The sequence below is a fragment of the Diadema setosum genome, chromosome 10 (genome assembly GCF_964275005.1).
Source record: "Diadema setosum chromosome 10, eeDiaSeto1, whole genome shotgun sequence".
NCBI lineage: Eukaryota > Metazoa > Echinodermata > Echinoidea > Diadematoida > Diadematidae > Diadema > Diadema setosum.
In genome coordinates, this window is record NC_092694.1 from 29,811,239 (window position 1) to 29,831,797 (window position 20,559).

The 20,559-nt window shown below is 41.3% G+C and overlaps 1 protein-coding gene across 1 annotated transcript in view; it reads left to right on the forward strand.

Annotated features, from left to right (window-relative positions):
* LOC140233928 (uncharacterized) overlaps positions 1-20,559 on the forward strand; it is a 219,178-nt gene that overhangs the window by 193,764 nt on the left and 4,855 nt on the right. Inside the window, 24 exon segments of the mRNA XM_072314017.1 lie at positions 138-476; positions 951-1,121; positions 1,700-1,855; positions 2,487-2,687; positions 3,128-3,256; positions 3,836-4,012; positions 5,637-5,807; positions 6,317-6,508; positions 7,140-7,173; positions 7,176-7,258; positions 7,670-7,694; positions 7,697-7,835; positions 10,297-10,456; positions 10,930-11,124; positions 11,472-11,600; positions 12,207-12,350; positions 13,104-13,292; positions 13,798-14,076; positions 14,563-14,725; positions 15,200-15,366; positions 15,616-15,690; positions 16,253-16,370; positions 16,923-17,077; positions 17,489-17,663. Coding sequence (XP_072170118.1) covers positions 138-476; positions 951-1,121; positions 1,700-1,855; positions 2,487-2,687; positions 3,128-3,256; positions 3,836-4,012; positions 5,637-5,807; positions 6,317-6,508; positions 7,140-7,173; positions 7,176-7,258; positions 7,670-7,694; positions 7,697-7,835; positions 10,297-10,456; positions 10,930-11,124; positions 11,472-11,600; positions 12,207-12,350; positions 13,104-13,292; positions 13,798-14,076; positions 14,563-14,725; positions 15,200-15,366; positions 15,616-15,690; positions 16,253-16,370; positions 16,923-17,077; positions 17,489-17,663 — 3,766 coding nt within the window.

The following is a 20,559-nucleotide window of genomic DNA, read 5'->3' on the forward strand; positions in this document are numbered from 1 at the left end:
CAGGACACATTAGTTGATATTGGATAAAGTCTGCATGCAGAGTTTTGTGTCTCATAAGATTTATGTCACCTGTCAAATTGCGAGAAAGTTCAGAGATTGATATGTCATCCCAAATGTTTTTGTACCTCGTCACACAGGACATCCTGCACGCCATCAAAGAGGACATCGACGCTGTCCAACAGGACGTCGAGATGACCAAGCAGCAAGGGGAGGAGCTAATGAGGCACTGCGGTGACTCCAACAAGCCCGAGGTCCAGAAGAACGTGGACGAGCTGTCCCACGCCTGGGACGGGCTGAACGACGCCTACAAAGACCGCCACGACAAGCTGCAGGACGCGGACGATGCCGCCCGCGCCTTCCAGGACGGACTGGACCGCATGAACGAGTACATGGCCCAGGCCGAAGACCAGCTGGAGAGCATGCCTGCAGTGGGATCCGACCCGGAGACTGTCCGCAGGCAGCTGGAAGACCTCAAGGTAAAGTTTTGAGAAGTGAGAATTGTGGGGGAAGGTTGATGAAAACTGATCTGGTGTGGCAGACATCAAAGTCCCCAAACTTGTCGTATCCACCACACTTGTTGCACATTCACTGTAACTGCAAAAAGATATAGATTCTAAATGATATTTCAAAGCTGTGGTTCTCCTTTATTTTTGATGCACCCTCGATCAGAAAATCGTACTGCCATCCCTATGCAAAAGCTTCTGTGAATTGTACAATACTTTAGCATAATTGCAGCAGTGTACTAAATGTGAAAAGAAACCAAAAATATGAAAATGAAAAACATTCTCTTTACTCACCTTTCACATGTTATTTTCTAGCTTTATCTTTTTTTTATGCATATACGTGTACATGTATGTGCAGAGACTCTGTTGATTGTGTGCTACATGTAGTTTGTACAGACATTGATCTCTAAACATCCATCTCTTGTTTCTAATTTCGTCATCTTGCAGTCATTCAAGAAGGATCTGGCAAGGAGTAACCTTGAGCTAGAGACGGTGAACCAACAGGGCAACCGCCTTCTGGCCAAGTGCACCCCGGAGAATCGGGAACTGGTCCAGGCTCCCATGAGCGACATGAACAGGCGTTGGAAGAACCTCCAGGACAGGACTTTCGACAGACAGGTATCTAATCTTTCCCAGAGGATCTGGGGATTGTAAGCTTTGATCACTGTCATCGGGATTTGTTTTGAAAAAATTAATTCTTAACTAAATAAATATGAAATTTATAGTGTGACAGAGTAAAGTCACTCATCGTTAATAGGGATGTGCTATACTTCTTCTTGGTACACCCAACACATGAGTGAAATTGAAGCTTTAAAGTTTTATCATAGATAAGTTGGAAAGCTAAAGTTTAGGAAGTAGAATAGATTAAGCTGTAATGAATTCATCATAATTAGTTTCACCACAGAAAGAAAATAAGATATTAGATTAAATTCAATTCAATCAAAGATACAAAGTGTACATCATACATGTATATACACCATATAACATTAACTGTAGTGTGTTACAATGATACAGGATCAGAACCAATCGAAAGGAAAAAGAACACTAATCAAATCATAAAGAAAAGTGAAGAATGATACACGTATATCACCTGTATGTGAATGTACATGTACAACATATACTGTACGTGCATATACTGTATAATCAATGAAAATAAAAATCCATTTCATATTTCTGTTTCTGCTTCTCTTGTCCAGCACAAACTGGAAGCTGGCTTCTTGGCCCTCGGCCAACTGGACAGCTCCCTGGACGAACTCCTCGGCTGGATGAACCGGACGGAGAAGGCCCTCGCCGACGAGAAGCCCATCACCGGCGACACCAAGGCCGCAGAGATCGCTCTGGCCAAACACAAGGTACAGTACCATCCTATTTCCTGGCAGTCGTGCGAGTGATGTCATATTCCCACGCTCTCCTACTATCACCTTTCACTTCCTCTCAGCTCCGCTATATCTGGCAGTCTCTTTTTTTTTTTTTTTGTGCCATCCATCTTTCCACTATCTTTCAGTTTGTCATTCATTCACTCTTTTGTTCTATACAGCATCTCTCTCTCTCTTTACAGTGTTTGTTTTTTTAATGTTTCATCTGTGTATTCACTGCCTTCCCTAGGCATTTTTTTTTTCCATTTTCAGCTCCACTTGTTTGCCTTTCCCTGGCAAAACCATAGATGTGATTAATAATCTCAGAGTATGATTGAATGTGATGTTTACCTTGACTTCTTGTTTGATTCATACTTGGCTTATGCTGCGAGCTTTCATATGATGATATTGTCTTTATTTTTTTTTTTTTTCCTCCTTGGAGATGAGCATCAATGTAATGGTTGTACTTGTACATGTGCATTGGATGGCTATTGGATCATAATGTAGTGGCATACACTGCATTGTATAAACAGTTTCTGGTGCTTTCTTGTAACAGAAATCATCATGCAGCTACAATGTACTCATAGAAAGCTAACATTTTTTTCACCACCTCTCTGTTCACCTACAGGTGCTGCAGAATGACATCATGGCGCATGAGTCCAGTGTGCGGTCGGTCAACCAGGCCGGCCAGAACTTCATGGCCTCGGCGGACAACCGGCAAGTGGCCAACGTGATCCGTAACAAGCTGGATGATGTGAACACCAAATGGGCGCGGCTGAACCAGAAGAGCAGTGACCGGCAACGGGAGCTTGAGGGCGCCCTTGGAGAGGTGAGAAATCAAAAGTGCAGTACCAAAAATACAGTATGAGCACGTATGTTTCTTGCAGAGTTGTACTGAAACAAATCAGCCGTAATTGATTGAATGAAGTTATTGCAAGGGTAGAGTTTGTATGTGTGCCAAGTCAGTGACAGTCTGTGAGCAGCCTAATGTCAGAATGCTGACATGTCAAAATGAATCTATGAGAAAGGAAATAACAGTGTTACAGTGTACACAGATAAGATATGACTTAATCATGATTATGGTGATGGTGATGATGATGATGATGATGATGATGATGATGATGATGACGATGAGGCTGATGACAAGGATGATGATGGTGATAATGATGAAGATAATGATAATGAGAATACAGGGAGATGTGGTTGCTATGGTATCCATCACATCACTGACTCTGAACAACCTTTTTTTTTTTTCACCTGCCCCTGCAGACCAAAGACTTTGCCGAGGAAGCCACCCGCCTCCTTCGCTGGCTGCATGACAAAGATGGCCAGCTGTCATCCGCCCAGCCTGTAGGTGGTCTCCCAGAGACCGCCAGGGAGCAGCTCGACCGGCACAATGTGAGTCAACTCTTAAAGCATTTCTCTCTCTATCTCAAGCGTCTCTTCCATTTCCGTTATGCTTTGCAGTGGGAGTATGAACCGTAAATCTGCCCAATGTTCTTTGTGTATGGCTAAAGGTTTGCCTCATTTTTCAACCCTTGCTGACTTGGTTTCATCTGACCAATTATTCTGTGAATCCTGTAGTGATGTGATGACGGTCATTCTTCACTCAGTTTGAACCCAGTGTTCATGTTCAGAATTTGATTGAATACTTGTTATTCAAGAAGGGGAAGATGCAGTATTCCAAACATTGAAGATGTTGTGGAAGATGAAAGAAACGAATTAGCAAAATAAGTATGTACACTTTCCTGTAAAAGTTTAAATGTTGTGACATGTTCAGAGTAAAATCTTAACTACTTGGAATTTGTACATAATGTTTTGAGTCCCATCAAATTTTAGTTGATATGTTTGTATTAAAGACACATATCAGATCATGTACCACATACAACGTTTACTGTACATGTAGTTTGTCCGCTTGTATAGATTTCATGAAAAGCACAAAACTCATTGTCCTTGAATTCTTTCATGTCATCCCAGGACCTGGTGAAGCAGATGGACCGAGAGCAGCTGTCATACGACTCCCTGATGAAAGCGGGCCAGCAGCTGAGGCAGAGGGCTGGACCAGAGGCTGACCGAGAGGGTGGGGTGGGACAGACCCTGAGGACCCTCCAGACCCAGTGGGAGGCGGCCAGGCAGAAATCCGACGACAGGAAGGTGAGTTTATGATTGGTAGAGGAGTGCGATGGATAGTGGAGATGGTGTCGATGGTGGTTGGTAGGTGATGATGGTGAAGATGAGGAATTGTGGTGATGGTGGTGGTGATGTTAATGATGGTGGTGGTGATGTTAATGATGAGTTGTGATGTTGCTATTATATGGAGATGAAGGCCTACATTGTACACTTCTAGATGATGATAATGGATGGTGGAGACGATGTGAATGATGGTCAATGGTGATGATGATGAAGATGAGGATCTTGGTGATGGTGATGATGATGGTTGATGATGAGCTACATATTTTGTATGGTGAAGATGCTCATAGAGATGTGGATTATGATGATGGATGACAGAGATTGTCGTGGTGAGTGTTGATGATGATGATGATTGTGCAGTTGAGGATTTTGGTGATGATGATGGTGTTAGTGATGATGATAAGAAGGATGATGATGATGATGATAATTGTAGTAATATTTACAAATATGATGGTGATGATTACGATGGTGTCAAAGATGATGATGATGTTGAAGATGGTGATTGAGATGAAGTTGATGATAAAAATGATAATGGTGATGGTAACAAAGAGGATGACTATTTTGATGCCTTTGTAGCAATTCATTCTGTAGACCCTACATCATAACAAAAAAAAAAAAAAAAAAACCATGTTAAATTAGTACCGTCTTTGCCAGTGTGTGCCGCTTTGGATGAAAGGTTTTAACCCGTTGAAGACAAGTCCCGAGTATACTCAGGCAGGTGTCCGTGGGAAATGCAGGTTATAGCAAAATCAGTCCGTCCTCAACGGGTTAACCCTATTCTAACTAGGGGGGGGGGGGGGGGGTCAAATTGACCCCCCTCGATGTTTCGCGCCACGATTCCGCAATGCGCAAAGATTTTGCTGCGTCGTTTCATGACTTTTTTCATTGAAGTCTCCCGCATATTTGAGACCAAATTTGCGACGTCCGGGTACACCGTTCTGAAGTTATGCAATGTTTTGCATATGCATGTCAACCCGAAAACCCGCTCAAATTCATGATTTCGTGTGCAAATCCAATGCAAACTGTGTTTTTTTGTTTAATTGATATAAATTAGATTATTTCAACTTTTAACCATTGAAATAAATCAATTCTAATGTAGATAAGCTTGAAAAGTGCCTCCAACAAATAATGGCAAAAACAATAGAAAACAAAAGATCGAAAAACAATGAAATACATAAGAAATTGACAAACAATAAAAAACAAAAGAAAGTGATTATTGTTGCACTATTTTTTTATAAGAAAATTGTTTGATGTGTCTTGACGACTCTGACACAAAAATTTTAATAATCCTTCAGTCTTTTTGATGAGTTATAGGTGAAAATATGATTTCATGCATTATAGTTGCATAATTAATTTATTAAAAAATATTGAAATCAACATTTTTCTATTGTATGACCATGTAATCTTGTAGTTGACATCCGGCTCTATGTTCAGGCAAAATTTTGCGGCGATTGCGCGATCGGCGGCCGAGATCTGAAGGGGGGGTCAAATTGACCCCCCGCCCCCCCCCCCCCCCCAGTAAAAACTTGGTCTCAAATAGCCCAGTTAGAATAGGGTTAAAGCTGAGTTCTGATCGTTCCCTCTGCAGCGTAAGCTAGAGGAGGCCCTCACCCAGGCACAGAAGTTCCACGACCAGCTCCAGGCCTTCATCTCATGGCTCACCACCGCCGAGAAGACCATGAACAACAGCAAGCCTCCCAGCACTGTGCTGGATACCATCAACCAGCAGATTGCAGAACACAAGGTGAGACTGACAAACGTTCTTCCAGTGGTTGGAATATAACTACCTTCTCAGTAAAAGCAATCTTTGATATTACACCATCTTCTGATTGTAACATGTGTACTTAAATACACACATCCATGCAGGATACATGTACATGTGGTATGCTGTCAGTGGCAGTGCTGTTCATTGGGAGAGTGCATGGATGTGTTCTCCCATGTACTTTGTACAGTCTCCTATGTATGACTGTCTATCTTCATACTTGGCCAGATTAATAGTGACTACAACATGAACAAGAAATGGCCTCTTATCTGGTTTTTCTTGTCTCTTTGGAGGTGTATCTGATGCTTCTGCATTTACATTCCTGGGTTTAACATTAGTCTGTCATTTTAATTCCCTTGTAAAGTTGTAAAAAAGCACACACACAAAAAACAACAACAAACAAATTCAATCTTCCATTCATTTCCCTCCCTCGTTCCCTCCTCCTCCTCCTCCTTCTCCTCCTTCAACTCCTCCAACTCCTCCAACTCCCAGGAGTCCTGATGGAGGTGCAGGCCAAGAAGGAGACGATGCGGGAGCTGGACCGGGCGGGGACCCAGCTCAAGTACTTCAGCCAGAAGCAGGACGTGACGCTCATCAAGAACCTGCTCATCAGCGTCCAGAACCGGTGGGACAAGGTGCAGTCCCGCTGCAACGACCGCACCCGCCAGCTGGACTCCGGCTTCAAGAGGGCCAAGCAGGTACGGTTTTTAAAAAGCGATCTAGGACGGCAAAAGCTAATGCGTTATAGTTGTGTCCTTCCTTTTTTTCTCTCTCATGTCTTATTTGTGAATTGTTATCAACAGTGGTACATCATAATGACATGGGGAATGTTTGTTATTTATGTTCATAAATCAATCTCCATGTATTTTTTAAGTAAGTGGCAGGGTAGGGGAATGAGTGTGTAGTTTTGTGGCACGTCTTCCGAATTCAATTCTGTGTCGTTTGTATAAGTGTGCAATTGGTTTATTTGACACGCAGCGAGAACATAGTGATGCCATGGAATGTGTTTTTGTAATTTATGTTCATATATCAATCTACATGTATTTTCATACTTATGGGAATGGAATGAGTGTGTAGTTTTGAGGCGCGTCTTCCAAACGCATTCTGTGTTGTTTGTATAAAGTGTGCAGTTAGTTTGCTTGACACACAAGAGAACATGTATGTGTAGTGTAGTATGCAAGGTGGAATGACAACCATTTTCCTTCTAAATCCATTTCATTTACCAAAGCCCTGTTAATGTATAGAATTAAAAAAAAATAGTCAGCTATCTTGTGGGACATGAAGATTGATTCCCGCTCTAATTTTTCATTCGATCTCCTACACCTGCAGTTTGACGAGCAGTACAACCGCCTGTTTGACTGGCTGAGGAGTCTCACCGACAGCTGGATCAGGACAAGTCCATCGGCAGCGACCCCGAGACCCTCAAGGCACAGCTCAGGAGGCACAAGGTATGTCAAAATGTCTTCCCCCCCAAAAAAAACAAACAAAAAAACAACCCCAAAAACAGACAAGCAAACAAATACAACAACCAGCAACACCTGAAAACAATACAAAAGAAAATGGAATAAAACAAAAACTCAAAACAGTGAAATCAAATTTTTGCAAAATCCAGTTTATTTCCTCTTCTATGATGAAGAAGAATAAGAAAGAAGAAAAATGTCATGCAGATGAGAAGTCCACCTCTGGATAGGAAAGCTGATAATTGCACCAAATATATATATATATATATATATGTATATATACAGTGTATATGATTTTTTGTTTTTGTTTTTGTTTCACCATGTACAAAAAGTGTACATTTAACTATTGATGACATTCAAATTGTATGTGTTTGTGTGTTTTGTTTCGTTGAATAACAGGACTTCCAGCGAGCGCTCGGGGCCAAGCGCCGCTGTACGACAACATCGTCCGCTCCGGCCGCTCCCTCCGCGACAAGAGCAACCCCACGGACACCAAGATCATCAACGGTCAGCTGACCGACCTCAAGGACAAGTGGGATCTGGTCTGCAGCAAGTCTGTGGACAGGTGAGTGGTCACATGGTCAAGGTCACATCACCTGTAGACAGGCGCGCCGGAAGCAGTTTTGGATTGGGGGGGCAAACATTGGAGGGGGCTCAAGATTAGACCATGCATATGTTACACAATACACACACACACACACACACACACACACACACGCACACCATCTATTATATATATATATATCTATATATATATATATATATATATATATATATATATATACACATATGTAAAGTGGCGTACGGTGGGTCGAAAATGGGGGGAACCATAAAGTAATTTTGACGGTTGTATGCTTGTGCGTGTGTGCGTGAGCAATAATGGGACTACAATACATTACGGAATGTGATACATTCAACAACGCAGTCATTGAGGAACATTGTAAAGTTTTCCTTACATGGATTATGGAATGACGGTGTGAAGCGATCGACAAATTATATACTGTCAGCAATATAAGGTGAATGCATAACAATAAAATGCGAGCGAGCGAAGCGAGCGAGCTTGAAAATTTTGATATTCTACAGTTCCAAACTGGAGTTTTAATTGGTAGCTACATATTTCGCTTTGAAATAAATGGGGGCGCATCGGGCGCAACTGCTGGCAATTATTGGCAGCAACATTAGGAGAATGGCATAACGATTCAAATGCGAGCGAGCGAAGCGAGCAAGCTTGAAAATTTTGACATTCTACAGTCCCAAAACTGGGGTTTGTAGCTTTATCTTTCACTTTGGAAATAATGGGGCGGCGCATCGGGCGCAACTGCAGGTAATTACTGGCAGCACCATTAGGAGAATGGAATAACGATTCAATGCGAGCGAGCAAAGAGAGCGAGCTTGAGAATTTTGACATTTTACAGTCCCAAAACTCCCGTTTGTAGCTATATCTTTCGCTTTGGAAATAAAAGGAAGATAAACCCAAGAACAATGTGGATTGAGTGAAAGCAGCGACAATAATAGAACACATCAGTGAAAGTTTGAAGAAAATCGGACAATCGATGCAAAAGTTATGAATTTTTAAAGTTTTGGTGTTGGAAACCGCTGGATGAGGAGACTACTAGAGGTTATGACGTATGAGTGGACTACAATATCAAGAAAATATAAAGAAAATACTACAAAAATCCATTTTTCATGAAATTACAAATTCCATCAACTTGATATTGACATATGTTAAGGGTAGCAATTATTCCCTCTGCTTTCTGAAAGCGGTTGGTCCACTGCTCTTTCATAATTCTATTATTTTCTTGGTATTGTTGTCCACTCATACGTCATAACCTCTAGTAGTCTCCTCATCCAGCGGTTCCAACACCAAAACTTTAAAAATTCATAACTTTTGCATCGATTGTCCGATTTTTCTCAAACTTTCACTGATGTGTTCTACTAATGTTGCTGCTTTCACTCAATCCACATTGCTCTTTGGGTTTACCTTCCCTTTAAGGGGGGCATCGGACGCAACTCAGTGCTGGCAATTACTGGCAGCAACATTAGGAAAGTGGCATAATGATTCAATGCGAGCGAGCTTGAAAATTTTGACATTTTACAGTCCCAAAACTCCCGTTTGTAGCTATATTTATCTTTCGCTTTGGAAATTAAGGGGTGGGGGCATCGGGCGCAACTACTGGCAATTACTGTCAGCAACATGAGGAGAATGGCATAACGATTCAATGCGAGCGAGCGAAGCGAGCGAGCTTGAAAATTTTGACATTCTAGAGTCCAACAATTGCCGTCGTAGCTATGTTTTTCGCTTTAGAAATTAAGGGGGAGGCGCACCGGGCTCAACTGCTGGATGCGAGCGAGCGAAGCGAGCGAGCTTGAAAATTTTGACATTTTACAGTCCAAAAGATGCCGTTTGTAGCCATATACATATATATACATATTTATTTTATTTTCTTTGTTTATGCATTTATTTGTTATTATTATTATTTTTTTTTTTTGGGGGGGGGGGGCTTTTTGGGGGGGCAAAAATGCGTTTTGCCCCCCCACTTTTTGGATTGGGGGGGCGGCCGCCCCCCTGCCCCCCCACTTCCGGCGCCTATGCCTGTAGAGTTGAATGTTGTAATCACCTGTTTCTTCCATTTAAACAGTAAACTTGAATTCATGGTTAACAATGAAGCCATTTCTTGCACTTTAGACAGACTGCTACTTATTTGATTTTAGTCCACTTAACCCGTTCCGTACTAAATTCTGAAATACCCATAGACACACCACCAGGTTCCCATACAGAACAGGTTAATATCTATGTTGCTCTGAACAATAGACTACATTGTATTTCAACTATTCAGTTTTGCATTCAAAGGAAGTGAAAGTAAAGAAATAGATTAAAAACAAAACTTGAAATCATAGAAATGCATGCCAGTAGCTGCTGTGTAATTACTGTTTTTGTATTTTGAAGCATCCAAAAGCATAGCTGTGCAGTTTAAATGGGGCCAGACACTTAAAATTGTAAAATCACTATGCTGCTCCCCCAATAGGCAACGCAAGCTTGAAGAGGCGCTGCTGTACAGTGGTCAGTTCAAGGATGCCCTGCAGGCACTGCTGGAGTGGCTATACCAGGTGGAACCGACGCTGTCCGACGAGAACCCGGTCCACGGCGACATCGACACCGTCATCAATCTCATGGAGGCGCACAAGGTGGGTTTGCTGCTATCGTCGGGCAAGAATACGCAATCATTCACAAAAATTGTTGTTAGGGGGATCATCATCACTTTGATTAGATGATGTTAATGAGAATGTTGTTCCTCTTGTCATTTTTTCGTTGCTGTTACTATCATTACAAGACTGGACTGTGTATCTACACTGTAACTTTATTGATGATATTGTTTGCACCATTGGCTGTGTAGAAAACTAGTATTGAGTAATTGTGGCACAGTCATTCATCAGCGAATTTCATTGTTTGAAATAAGACAACAAATCATAGATCTAGTTCAATTCAATCATAATCCATTCTTCTTTATTTTTCAACAGATTAGAAAGAGATATTGAAATTCGCATGAACTAATTTAGTGTAAAGCTAGCTAAGAGGAGAAAAGCAAATGACTCCGATTCTGATACATGATAGCAATGTCTTATTGCTTTGCTTCGTCCTTGTCGTGGTCATCGCACAGGGCTTCCAGCGAGACCTGAGCAGCCGGAAGAACAGCGTCAAGTCGGTCAACAAGTCAGCCAAGGACCTGATGGACAAGTCCAGCGAGGACACCTCACACCTGAGGGCCAAGCTGCAGGAACTGGCCACCAAGTGGGACGTGGTCTGCGAACTCAGCGTCCACAAGCAGGAGAGACTGGAGGATGCCATGAAGGAGGTAGGGAGGAGGAGGAGGAAGAGGAGAAGGATAGATAGATAGATAGATAGATAGATAGATAGATAGATAGATAGATGGACAGATAGATAGATACACATAGATACGTGTACATGCATGTACTTTTACATGTAAAGCTATATAAAGATAGATGGATATTTGTTACTCATAGCAATATGATTGAAGAGACGTTCTCTGCACATTGATTGATGCAAACATACACAGATGCTCTGTAAGAAAGATAAGGATAGAGAAAAAACTATATTCTTAGTTGGGGCATTCCATTCATATATCAAAACAGAATCTAGAACACTTGACTTACATTGTATGACCTTCCCTTCTTCCCCCAGGCCGAAGTCTTCCATGACACCGTCAAGCTGCTCCTGGACTGGCTGGCCGACGCGGCCCAGAGCCTCCGCTTCCAGGGACCCCTCAGCGACGATGTGGAGGTCATCCGGGAGCAGATCGAACAGCACAAGGTGGGTGTGGTCAAGGGGTTAAGTGAAACAGGAGGAAGTCAAAGTAGTAGAAATACCGGTATAAAGCTTTGGTTTATACATGCGTATTTGAAGTCATCATTCCAACGGATGTGTTCTGTCATTGCTAATCCTTTGGGGCTTGAATATCCTTATGTCAAGATGGAATTATAGAGAAATTTAGTAAATATTGGGAGCCAGTTGAATATGATGAAATGTTGGAATAATTTGATACCTTCATCAGTTTTTGTGTATATTTGCATTGCAAAACTCAGACTTTCACAAACGTATGATTTGATATCATTGGTTGAGACAGCTGAAGCTTTTGCCTATCTCATTTCTTTGATATCCAGGTCATCAACAATGAATTGTGTAATATTGATTGTCTCTTATAGAAAGTGAACTGGAAGTGGTCTTGAAATTGAGAATCCAAGTTCAGAGAATACCTTTTGGGAAAGTGGTCGTGAAATTGAGAATCCAAGTTCGGAGAATACTTTTCCTAAACCTATCATCAAATTATCATCCGTCTTGAAATTTTACTCACTCTACAACATGTATCTCTTTCTTCCGTCTTTATTGTCTCCTCGGGGTGCCGCTCCCCATGGACAGGACTTCAAGGAGAACTTTGCCACCCAGGAGATGCGGCTTAACGACGCCTGCGCGATGGGGGAGACCATCCTGGCCAAGTGCCACCCGGAGGCGGTGCCGGTCATTAAGCACTGGATCACGGTCCTCCAGGCGAGATGGGAGGAGGTGAGTTGGGGGACAGGAGAGATTTCATCTTTTTTTCATTATGTGGGTTTAGGGCAAGAAGGGCACTGATGCATGTAGTGTGATTCTCCTGTCATTCTCCTACAAAAAGACCTTCTGGCTCACAGGTGCACACACCTACAATATGGGGTGCATCGTGCAGTGGTATCCTTTAGGGTTTGACACTTCATACTTACTTGTGCCCTGCTTCGAAATGAAGTGTCCACTTCAAGGAAGACATTGTTTTTTTATCTCGTATTTTTAATTCTGATAAAATCAAATCAAAACAAAGGTGGAAAAAAAAAAAAGATTTACATGTGAAACCTGCAAAGTAGTACCTCAGGTACTGAAAAAATCCCCATAGGTTCAATGCCTTTCAGACTATCAATCAGCAATATACCACTACAATGTATCTTGTGCCATAGACTGGCGAGCTATTGGTCATTGCAGCATAATCCTAAGAGTATTGTGGGCACACATCTAAATGCACAGCACTTGTGCATAAGTGTGCGTTTGTGTGCTCTGGATTTACAATATCTTGTAGTTTAATGCTATATTAAAGTCTCATTTGAAACATTTCAATACTGTTTATAGAGTCTCATTTGCCCTTATCAAAGGGTGTACATTGTACGTGTGTTTGTTTGCATTCATTGTATGAACTAAAGATACTCTTCAAGTTTGTATGTGTCCCTCTGTCACTTCCTCACGTTCTCCGTCATCGTCATTGTCTTTTGCCTCCTCTCTCTCCTTGCCCAGGTGATGGCGCTCTCCGATCAGCGCAACGATCACCTCGCCGACGCCCTGGACAACCTGCAGGAGAATGCCGAGCTCCTGGAGCAGTTGATGGAGTGGTTGACCAAGTCGGAGAACACCTTGCAGGACAGAGATTCAAGACCCGTCCCAGAGGATGCTGACCGCATCCAGGACCTCCTGACTGAACACCAGGTTAGCACAAACTCCAGAAATATGTATAAAGTGTTTATCTTTTAATCCTTTCTGTGTCAGGAACTTTGGACTTTGGGCAATAATAAAAATGTGGTTTTCTGAGTCAATTGGCATTCAAAGCAGAGAAGGCAACTGGGATTAATTTTGCCCCTTCATACAAATAGTTTTGCGAATAGAATAACTGAAGTATTTTGATAAAGGTTGTTTATGATTTAATCAGAAGAACTGCTTCAGTGTATGAGCTCTGAATAATTAGTGCTTTTTGTGACTTTGAAAAATAGAAGGAAACAATCAAAGATTTGCACAGAGCATGTATAATACAATTTTCCAACATGCATATGGATGTGCTTGACTGTTGTATCGAAAGTTAATGATGAACATTCATTATATGACGTCTATTCCCAAACTGTTCTTCAACATCATCTCAGCTACCTTGTAATGATAAAGCATGTAATGATTACTGTGAGCTGTAACTAACTCGTCTGTCGCTTTTCGGCCACCACAGAGCTTCGAGGATGCCATGGCGACCAAGCAACCCGAAGTGGACCGCCTGACCAAGTCCCACAAGCGGCGCCGCTCCACCGACGTGGGCCAGCCACTGGTGCCCCAGCTTGAGCGCTCCCGCCGTGGCCGCTCCAGCCGACCACGCAGCCGGGATCCGAGCCCGGGGGCCGAGTCACGCAACCCGCGCGTGGCGGCGCTCCACAACAAGTGGAAGCAGGTGTGGCTGATGGCCATGGACCGCCGACGCCGCCTGCAGGACGCCCTCGACAGGCAGGCTCAGGTGAGTTACCCATGGAAAAGTCATCGTCATTTTATATCAAAATCAGTGGAAACACTGCTTTGTACAGCATCACAAAAGAATGTCATGTTCTTAGACAAGAGCGTAACACTGTTCAGTTTTTTCTAAACTTGATAATGTGCATTGCCCATTTCATTGCTTGAAACTTGTAGCTCAAGAAAATCAATAATGTCGGCACACAGTTGGCACTGTCATTTTTTTTCCTTATTAAATATTCTGCATCAACATATTTCAAACTTTCTGCCCCTTGACATATTACTTCAAAAGAACTAGCCTTAGAAATTTATGCATTTATTATCTTGTTTGCTTATGTTGTAGTCTACAATGACAACATCTGTACTAAAGTGTTGCACCTCTGCGATGTAAACAATCTCGACGAAAAATAAAAGACGATGCCACATATTTTCTTGTTTAATTTTCTCATGATGATAAACCTGCATTGCCAATTTGAATACGTCACACTTGCAGCTCCAGAAGCTGCGCAACTTCAACTTTGACGAGTGGCGCAAACGCTACCTGCAGTGGATGAACCACAAGAAGGCCCGGGTGATGGACTTCTTCCGCAAGCTGGACCTCGACCGCGATGGAAAGCTCACCCGCCGCGAATTCAGCGACGGAATCATCCAGTCCAGTAAGTTTCATCTGTGGATTTTGCCTGAGTTCAGGGGACCCCATGTTGTAAAATTTACTCTAGGCCTACCATTGGTTGTGGGTTGGAGGTCATCTGGTCAATAGCTAATCGCTATTTCCAAAGTCCCGAGATGTCGATGGAAGAAAATTTTGTTAGGGAAAGCTCCTACATCCAGCAGTAAATATGCGAGAGATATGAATTTTTACCACTGCAATAATGTATCTACAGCTAACCTCCTTGGAACACTATGTGAGTCTCATTCAACTCTAACCATCAGGTCAGTGTAGATGCTAAGCACTTACAAAAATGGACAATAAATACTTTAACTCAAAATCAGTAGCGAGACAAAAGCAAAAGTATTACATATATGTAGGTACATGTAATGGCAATTATTCTGTTTGATATACACCGAATTAGCAAATGGAACTGGATGAGTGATTGTCTGATTCCTTCCCCCCCCCCCTTCCTCCTCAGAATTCCCAACCAACCAGCTGGAGATGAACGCTGTCTCTGACATCTTCGACCGTGACGGCGATGGCTTCATCGACTACAAGGAGTTCATCGCAGCCCTTTGGCCGGAGAAGGCGTCGGGCAAAGCGTCGGGCAAACCACTGACCGATGCTCAGAAGATCGAGGATGAGGTATATTAAAATGCGTTTAAAATGCAATGTAATCAGTTTAGAGAACTTTTTTTCAACTTACACTTTGTAGTTGCCAACATTTGAGGTGGAGGAAGTTTGAGAGCAGTGCATCTCTTGATCATAAGAGTGTGACTGTTGAGCATTCAGAGAAGCTACAGTGTACACCTACATTGTAACATGGACTTTAAACTGTAAAAATGTCATCGACTCGCTGTCAACCTGGCTACACTTTTTCTTTTCCCACCACAGGTGAAGAAGCAAATCTCCCAGTGTACTTGCCAGGTGAAGTTCAAAGTTCAAAGAATTGGAGAGAGCAAGTACAGGGTAAGTCAGACGGTTTGTTTGTTTGCTTGTTTTGTTTGTTTGTTTGTTTGTTTGCTTTGTTTTGTTTGTTGTTGTTTTTCATATATGGTTTTGGATTTGTTTCTTTTTTTCTTCTTTTTTTTTGTTTTTGCTCTGATGTGCATGAATGTGCAATAGTGTGATCTTCCAGTTGCAAAATGGGCCATGGATCGATTCGAGGTTAATTACATTGTATAAGGGGGAAGGGAAAAAGAGTTGATCTTAGAGAGAACCAATATACATGTACATTAGACAAGTACGAGTGTATGGATATACATTATTTAGTGTTATGTTTTTTGCAGTGTCGTCCTTTATAACTATAGATGAGTTAACAGTAAAAACAGCTACAAATGCATGTTATCCTGACGTAGGCCTGCCTTGACCACCCAACCTAACAATTTGTGAAGTTTGCTATAAAGTTTGATTATTAAAAAGAAACCATGTCCATGTGATTTTGGATTGACCAATGCATAAACTATGTTGGAAGAGAAATCATGTAGGTAACATTTTTGCTCCTTTTTTTTCTCTCTTTCTGATGACATAGTTTGGAGACTCACAGCAGATGCGCCTTGTCCGAATCCTGCGCAGCACCGTCATGGTCCGCGTCGGAGGCGGCTGGATGGCCCTGGACGAATTCCTGGTCAAGAATGACCCGTGCCGAGGTCAGTAGTGGTCATGGGTCTTCAGTCCCTCTTTTGTGTTCTTGTGTAGCTTGTTTAACCACATATATTTGATTTAATCAATAGTGTCAATCAGTTCATTTGTACACGTATGTTTGGGCAGTTTTTGTAAAATATTTTTGAGAAAAAAAACATTGCTTGCAAATATTTCGGGTGTTATTCTGCATTCAGGGTGAAATCAAATGGATGCTCAATTCAGCACACTACAGTGCAACCCAAAAATCATTGTTTGATTACTATAACATTACTACAATTATCTAATTGAGTAGTATGGTCGGTGCTCAGTCTTATAAGCAGCTCAAGTGCAAATATGGCTAGATACCTTAGGCTTAGCTATATTACATTGTAGAGAGAATCTGTGTTTGATTTCTACTTCACCATCATTTAGATTTTTTGCTTTGTGCAAGTACAGGTACCATGTAGGTAATGGAAATACAGTGCTGTTTCACCACATCTGTGGCACCGTATTTTGGGGAGATGCAGTATCTGTATTTGAATCTAGCCACCAATTGTGACTTGTCCTTTTACCCGCAGCCAAGGGAAGGACGAACATCGAGCTGCGTGAGAAGTTCGTGCTGGCGGAGGGGGTCAGCCAGTCGATGACGCCGTTTATGCGGCGCCCCCGCTCGCGCTCCCCTTCGGAGTCCAGCACGGGGAGCACCCGAAGCTTCTCCACTCCTCTCATCAAGGTGAGCCTCTCCCCATCTCTTTCTTAACCCTTTCACGACCGCCGCACTCTGTTAACATTGATCCCCAGTGCACTACAATTTCCCAGTGGTATGGGTGGGTTAGCTTGTGACATCACCTCAACTGTAACCATGAGCAGTTTTGAGAGTTGAGCCATGCTACAGGTTGTGTATGAGTGTAATTCAGTCACTTTGACAGACGTCAATGTCAAGAGAATAAAATCAGAGGAGGACATATCAAGCTGTACCACTGTCTATAAAAAGAGAAACTGTTAGCCTGGTAAACCCTCTATCTGTATAATGGCTGTTTTATCAAGCATAATGTGATAGTAATTCATTCTTTCTGGAAAAGGAAGAGAATGAAAACACAGACAAGCGGCATTTTCTGACAATGATTCGTTTCGTTGTCTGCAGATACGAGAGAAGCGCAACATCTCACGCCCATGGCAACAGGATTCGGCCAGTCCATCGCCGCGCCGAACGACCACCACCCGAAAAGGGACCAACGGTACCGTCACTACGACCAGAGAGACTCGCGGTGATGGCAAGCAGATCACCAGAAAAACCACGACCAAGGAACTCTCCCCAGGTAAAAAGAAGAGACCTCGTTAGCATAAAAATTTACCCCACATGTTCTTGCATGAATTATGTTTTTAGGACCAACCACAGAGATGCCAACTCTTGCTTTTATTTTGCTGCATTTTGTACAGTCTTTTGCCAAAAATATTGCAAATTTGATGGAAAATTCTGTTCTTCGTAATTTCTATTGTATAATCACATATGTCTATTGCAGAAAAGGTAAAAATAATTTTTTTTCCACCAACTTAACGTCTTTTTGACTGTCAGAATACTGATATGCTATGTACAAGGTTGCTATCCCTGCTGAACCAAATTCTTATCTGAACATGAAAGGTCTCTCTCTTCCCAACTGCGTGTCATTTGTTGACCATTGATGACAAATATGTTCAAGATCACATCAAGCAATTTCTGTTGTTACTGCAGAGATGAAACATAGACATTTTCATGGCTGCAGTGATTTTGAGAATCAAATGAGAATCAGTCCGAAGCATGGGTACTATTTAAGGTAAAGGGGGATGAATGAATGGATTCATTGAATAGTGAAGTGCTCAAGTTATCAGTGCACCTACAACTGAAAGTGAGACTTTCACATTCTGCGAAGGGGATGGTACTCTAAGCACTTACATAAAAGAAATCTAAGGAAGAGACTCTGATTTTTTTTTTTGGTTAATGTGTTCATTTTCACAATGAGGCATATGTATGTACAAGATGAGAGAGGTGCTGTTGAATGGGATTATTCCTTATCGTACAATCATTATATGATCATGGTGATCGCTATTCTACTGTTTAGTGTCTTTTGTCTATGCAAATCACAGTCAGCTATTAAAAAACATGGGATATCTGTGGTTCTTCTTCTAACTTTCTTTCATAAAGATAACATTAATCCATCCATACTGTCTTTCTTTAAAATCTGTTGTCGACATAACTGCCAACCTCTTACATACGCAATTTATTAGTATCGCTCATCAGAGTTATTTCTTTCAAATTACAGTGTAGTATGTTGTTTGCCATTTTATTTTCGTTCATGATTACTCCCAGAAATATCCATGTATGATGAAACAGCTATAAAAATTTTGAGTTTGGCTTTAGTTAAATGCATGTGTACATATTGTTTGCTCTCTGGAAACGATTGAAAATCAGAGTATCAGATCAAAAAAATATGAATTCACTTGCATCAAAGTTTCAGATATCATGTAGGAGCAATGATACCACAAAATGTGTTTATCAAATATATGTAGCAATTACAAATTCATTCTTTGATAAAGGAATTATACATCCCTTGCTCTGAGATTTATTACACAGTGATTTCTTTTAAACATCAGGCAATTCGCAGGACTCTGCCATCGCTAAAATGCAGTTAATTTTACTTGATTTCCATTTCATTTTTTTTTCTCGCTTTTATGTTTCACGAACTTCATTTGAAATTGATTTTTCTTTTCGATGCTTATTTTCCTTTCTCTCCTTGAAAAACATCTAACTGTAACCACCACAACAAACTTTTCTTTGCAAAACACTCTTATGCAGTAAGTGACCACATGCATGCCTTTTCATTTTCAGTTTTGGCAGCAGCCAGTGTAGCCACATGCTGTTGTTGTGAAAAAAAGAAAATTAGCCTCTCTCATTACTGGTTTCAAATGCGCGAATATCCTTCCCTGTATGCTCTACCTGCCTGATAGCCTACATGTAAATGTGTTGTGTCCTTATACCTACATGTAATCATTGTCCAATTTTTACATTTTCATCTCCCCCCCCCCCCCCGCTTTTTCCTTCCTTAGCATAATGATAATGATGATGTTGACGACAGTGAAGAAATAAATGACTTCTGCAGTGCACTTCAAAACAAAAAAAAGATGCCTATTTTAAAGAGAACTTTTAACTTTTAATTTGAGAACAGATTTCCAAATTCCCAGTGCAGATATGCAAGTCTAATGATTCAACATTCATTACAATTTACTTATCCGCCCTTGACTTTCATAGTATCCTAGGTCTGTCGTCTGATGTTACTGCAGAGAAATTTGGATCCTAGCTCTCATTTGCCCATTCCTGCTTTTCATAGAAAACAAAAAAAAAGAACCTGCTCTCGAGAAATTTTTTTCATGCCAACCCCCCCCCCCCCCGTATTTCCTGTTTTATTTCTTACCTTGTCTTCGTGTATGTGAAATGATCTCACTAGAATCCCTGCTTGTACATGTAGCTCTTTTTTATGTGTCTAGATTTGAGATTGATTTGCATTTTTTAGACAACATTCTCTTTTGTGGTATTGTAGGAGGAAGTTTTGTGTTGCTCTTGGTTTTAATTATACAGAGATTGTAGATTCTATAGTATGGCAATACATCATTTCTTTATTCACAATGTATGTGAAACACAAAAATATGGTGCATTTCATAAGATGAAGAACTTTTATATTTGTATTGCATGACAGGGTTGGATAAAACTGTTAGAGTCTCTTTCGAGGCGAAGGTAAAGAATATTTGAAGGAAAAAGAAACAAATCATATACAAATTATGAAAACGGTTGGACTTTCAATGCAACTGTCCTTGAATGGATGACTGTCATGCACTTCATAGAAATTGAATTGAAGTGTGGGAGAGTGATTCAGATTGGCATGGATTCTACTTTTGGGAAGAAATTCAGTTTTCTCTCATCTTTGTAGACAATCAACCAATTCACAGATTATAGTAGATCTAATAATGATAATTGTAACCGGGCACGCAATCTGAATTATAATTCAGGTGTGTGTTATATGATTTAAATCATTTAAGCTGCTTTCACCTATGACTGCATGATTAATGTTTAAAAGAAAAGCTTGCTTTGAAGAAATACCTTTGCTCTCTTATCCAAATCATTATTACCATAATTTTTCTTTCTTTTGCTTGAGTTATGCTTTTTGCATTGAATTTAAGTTT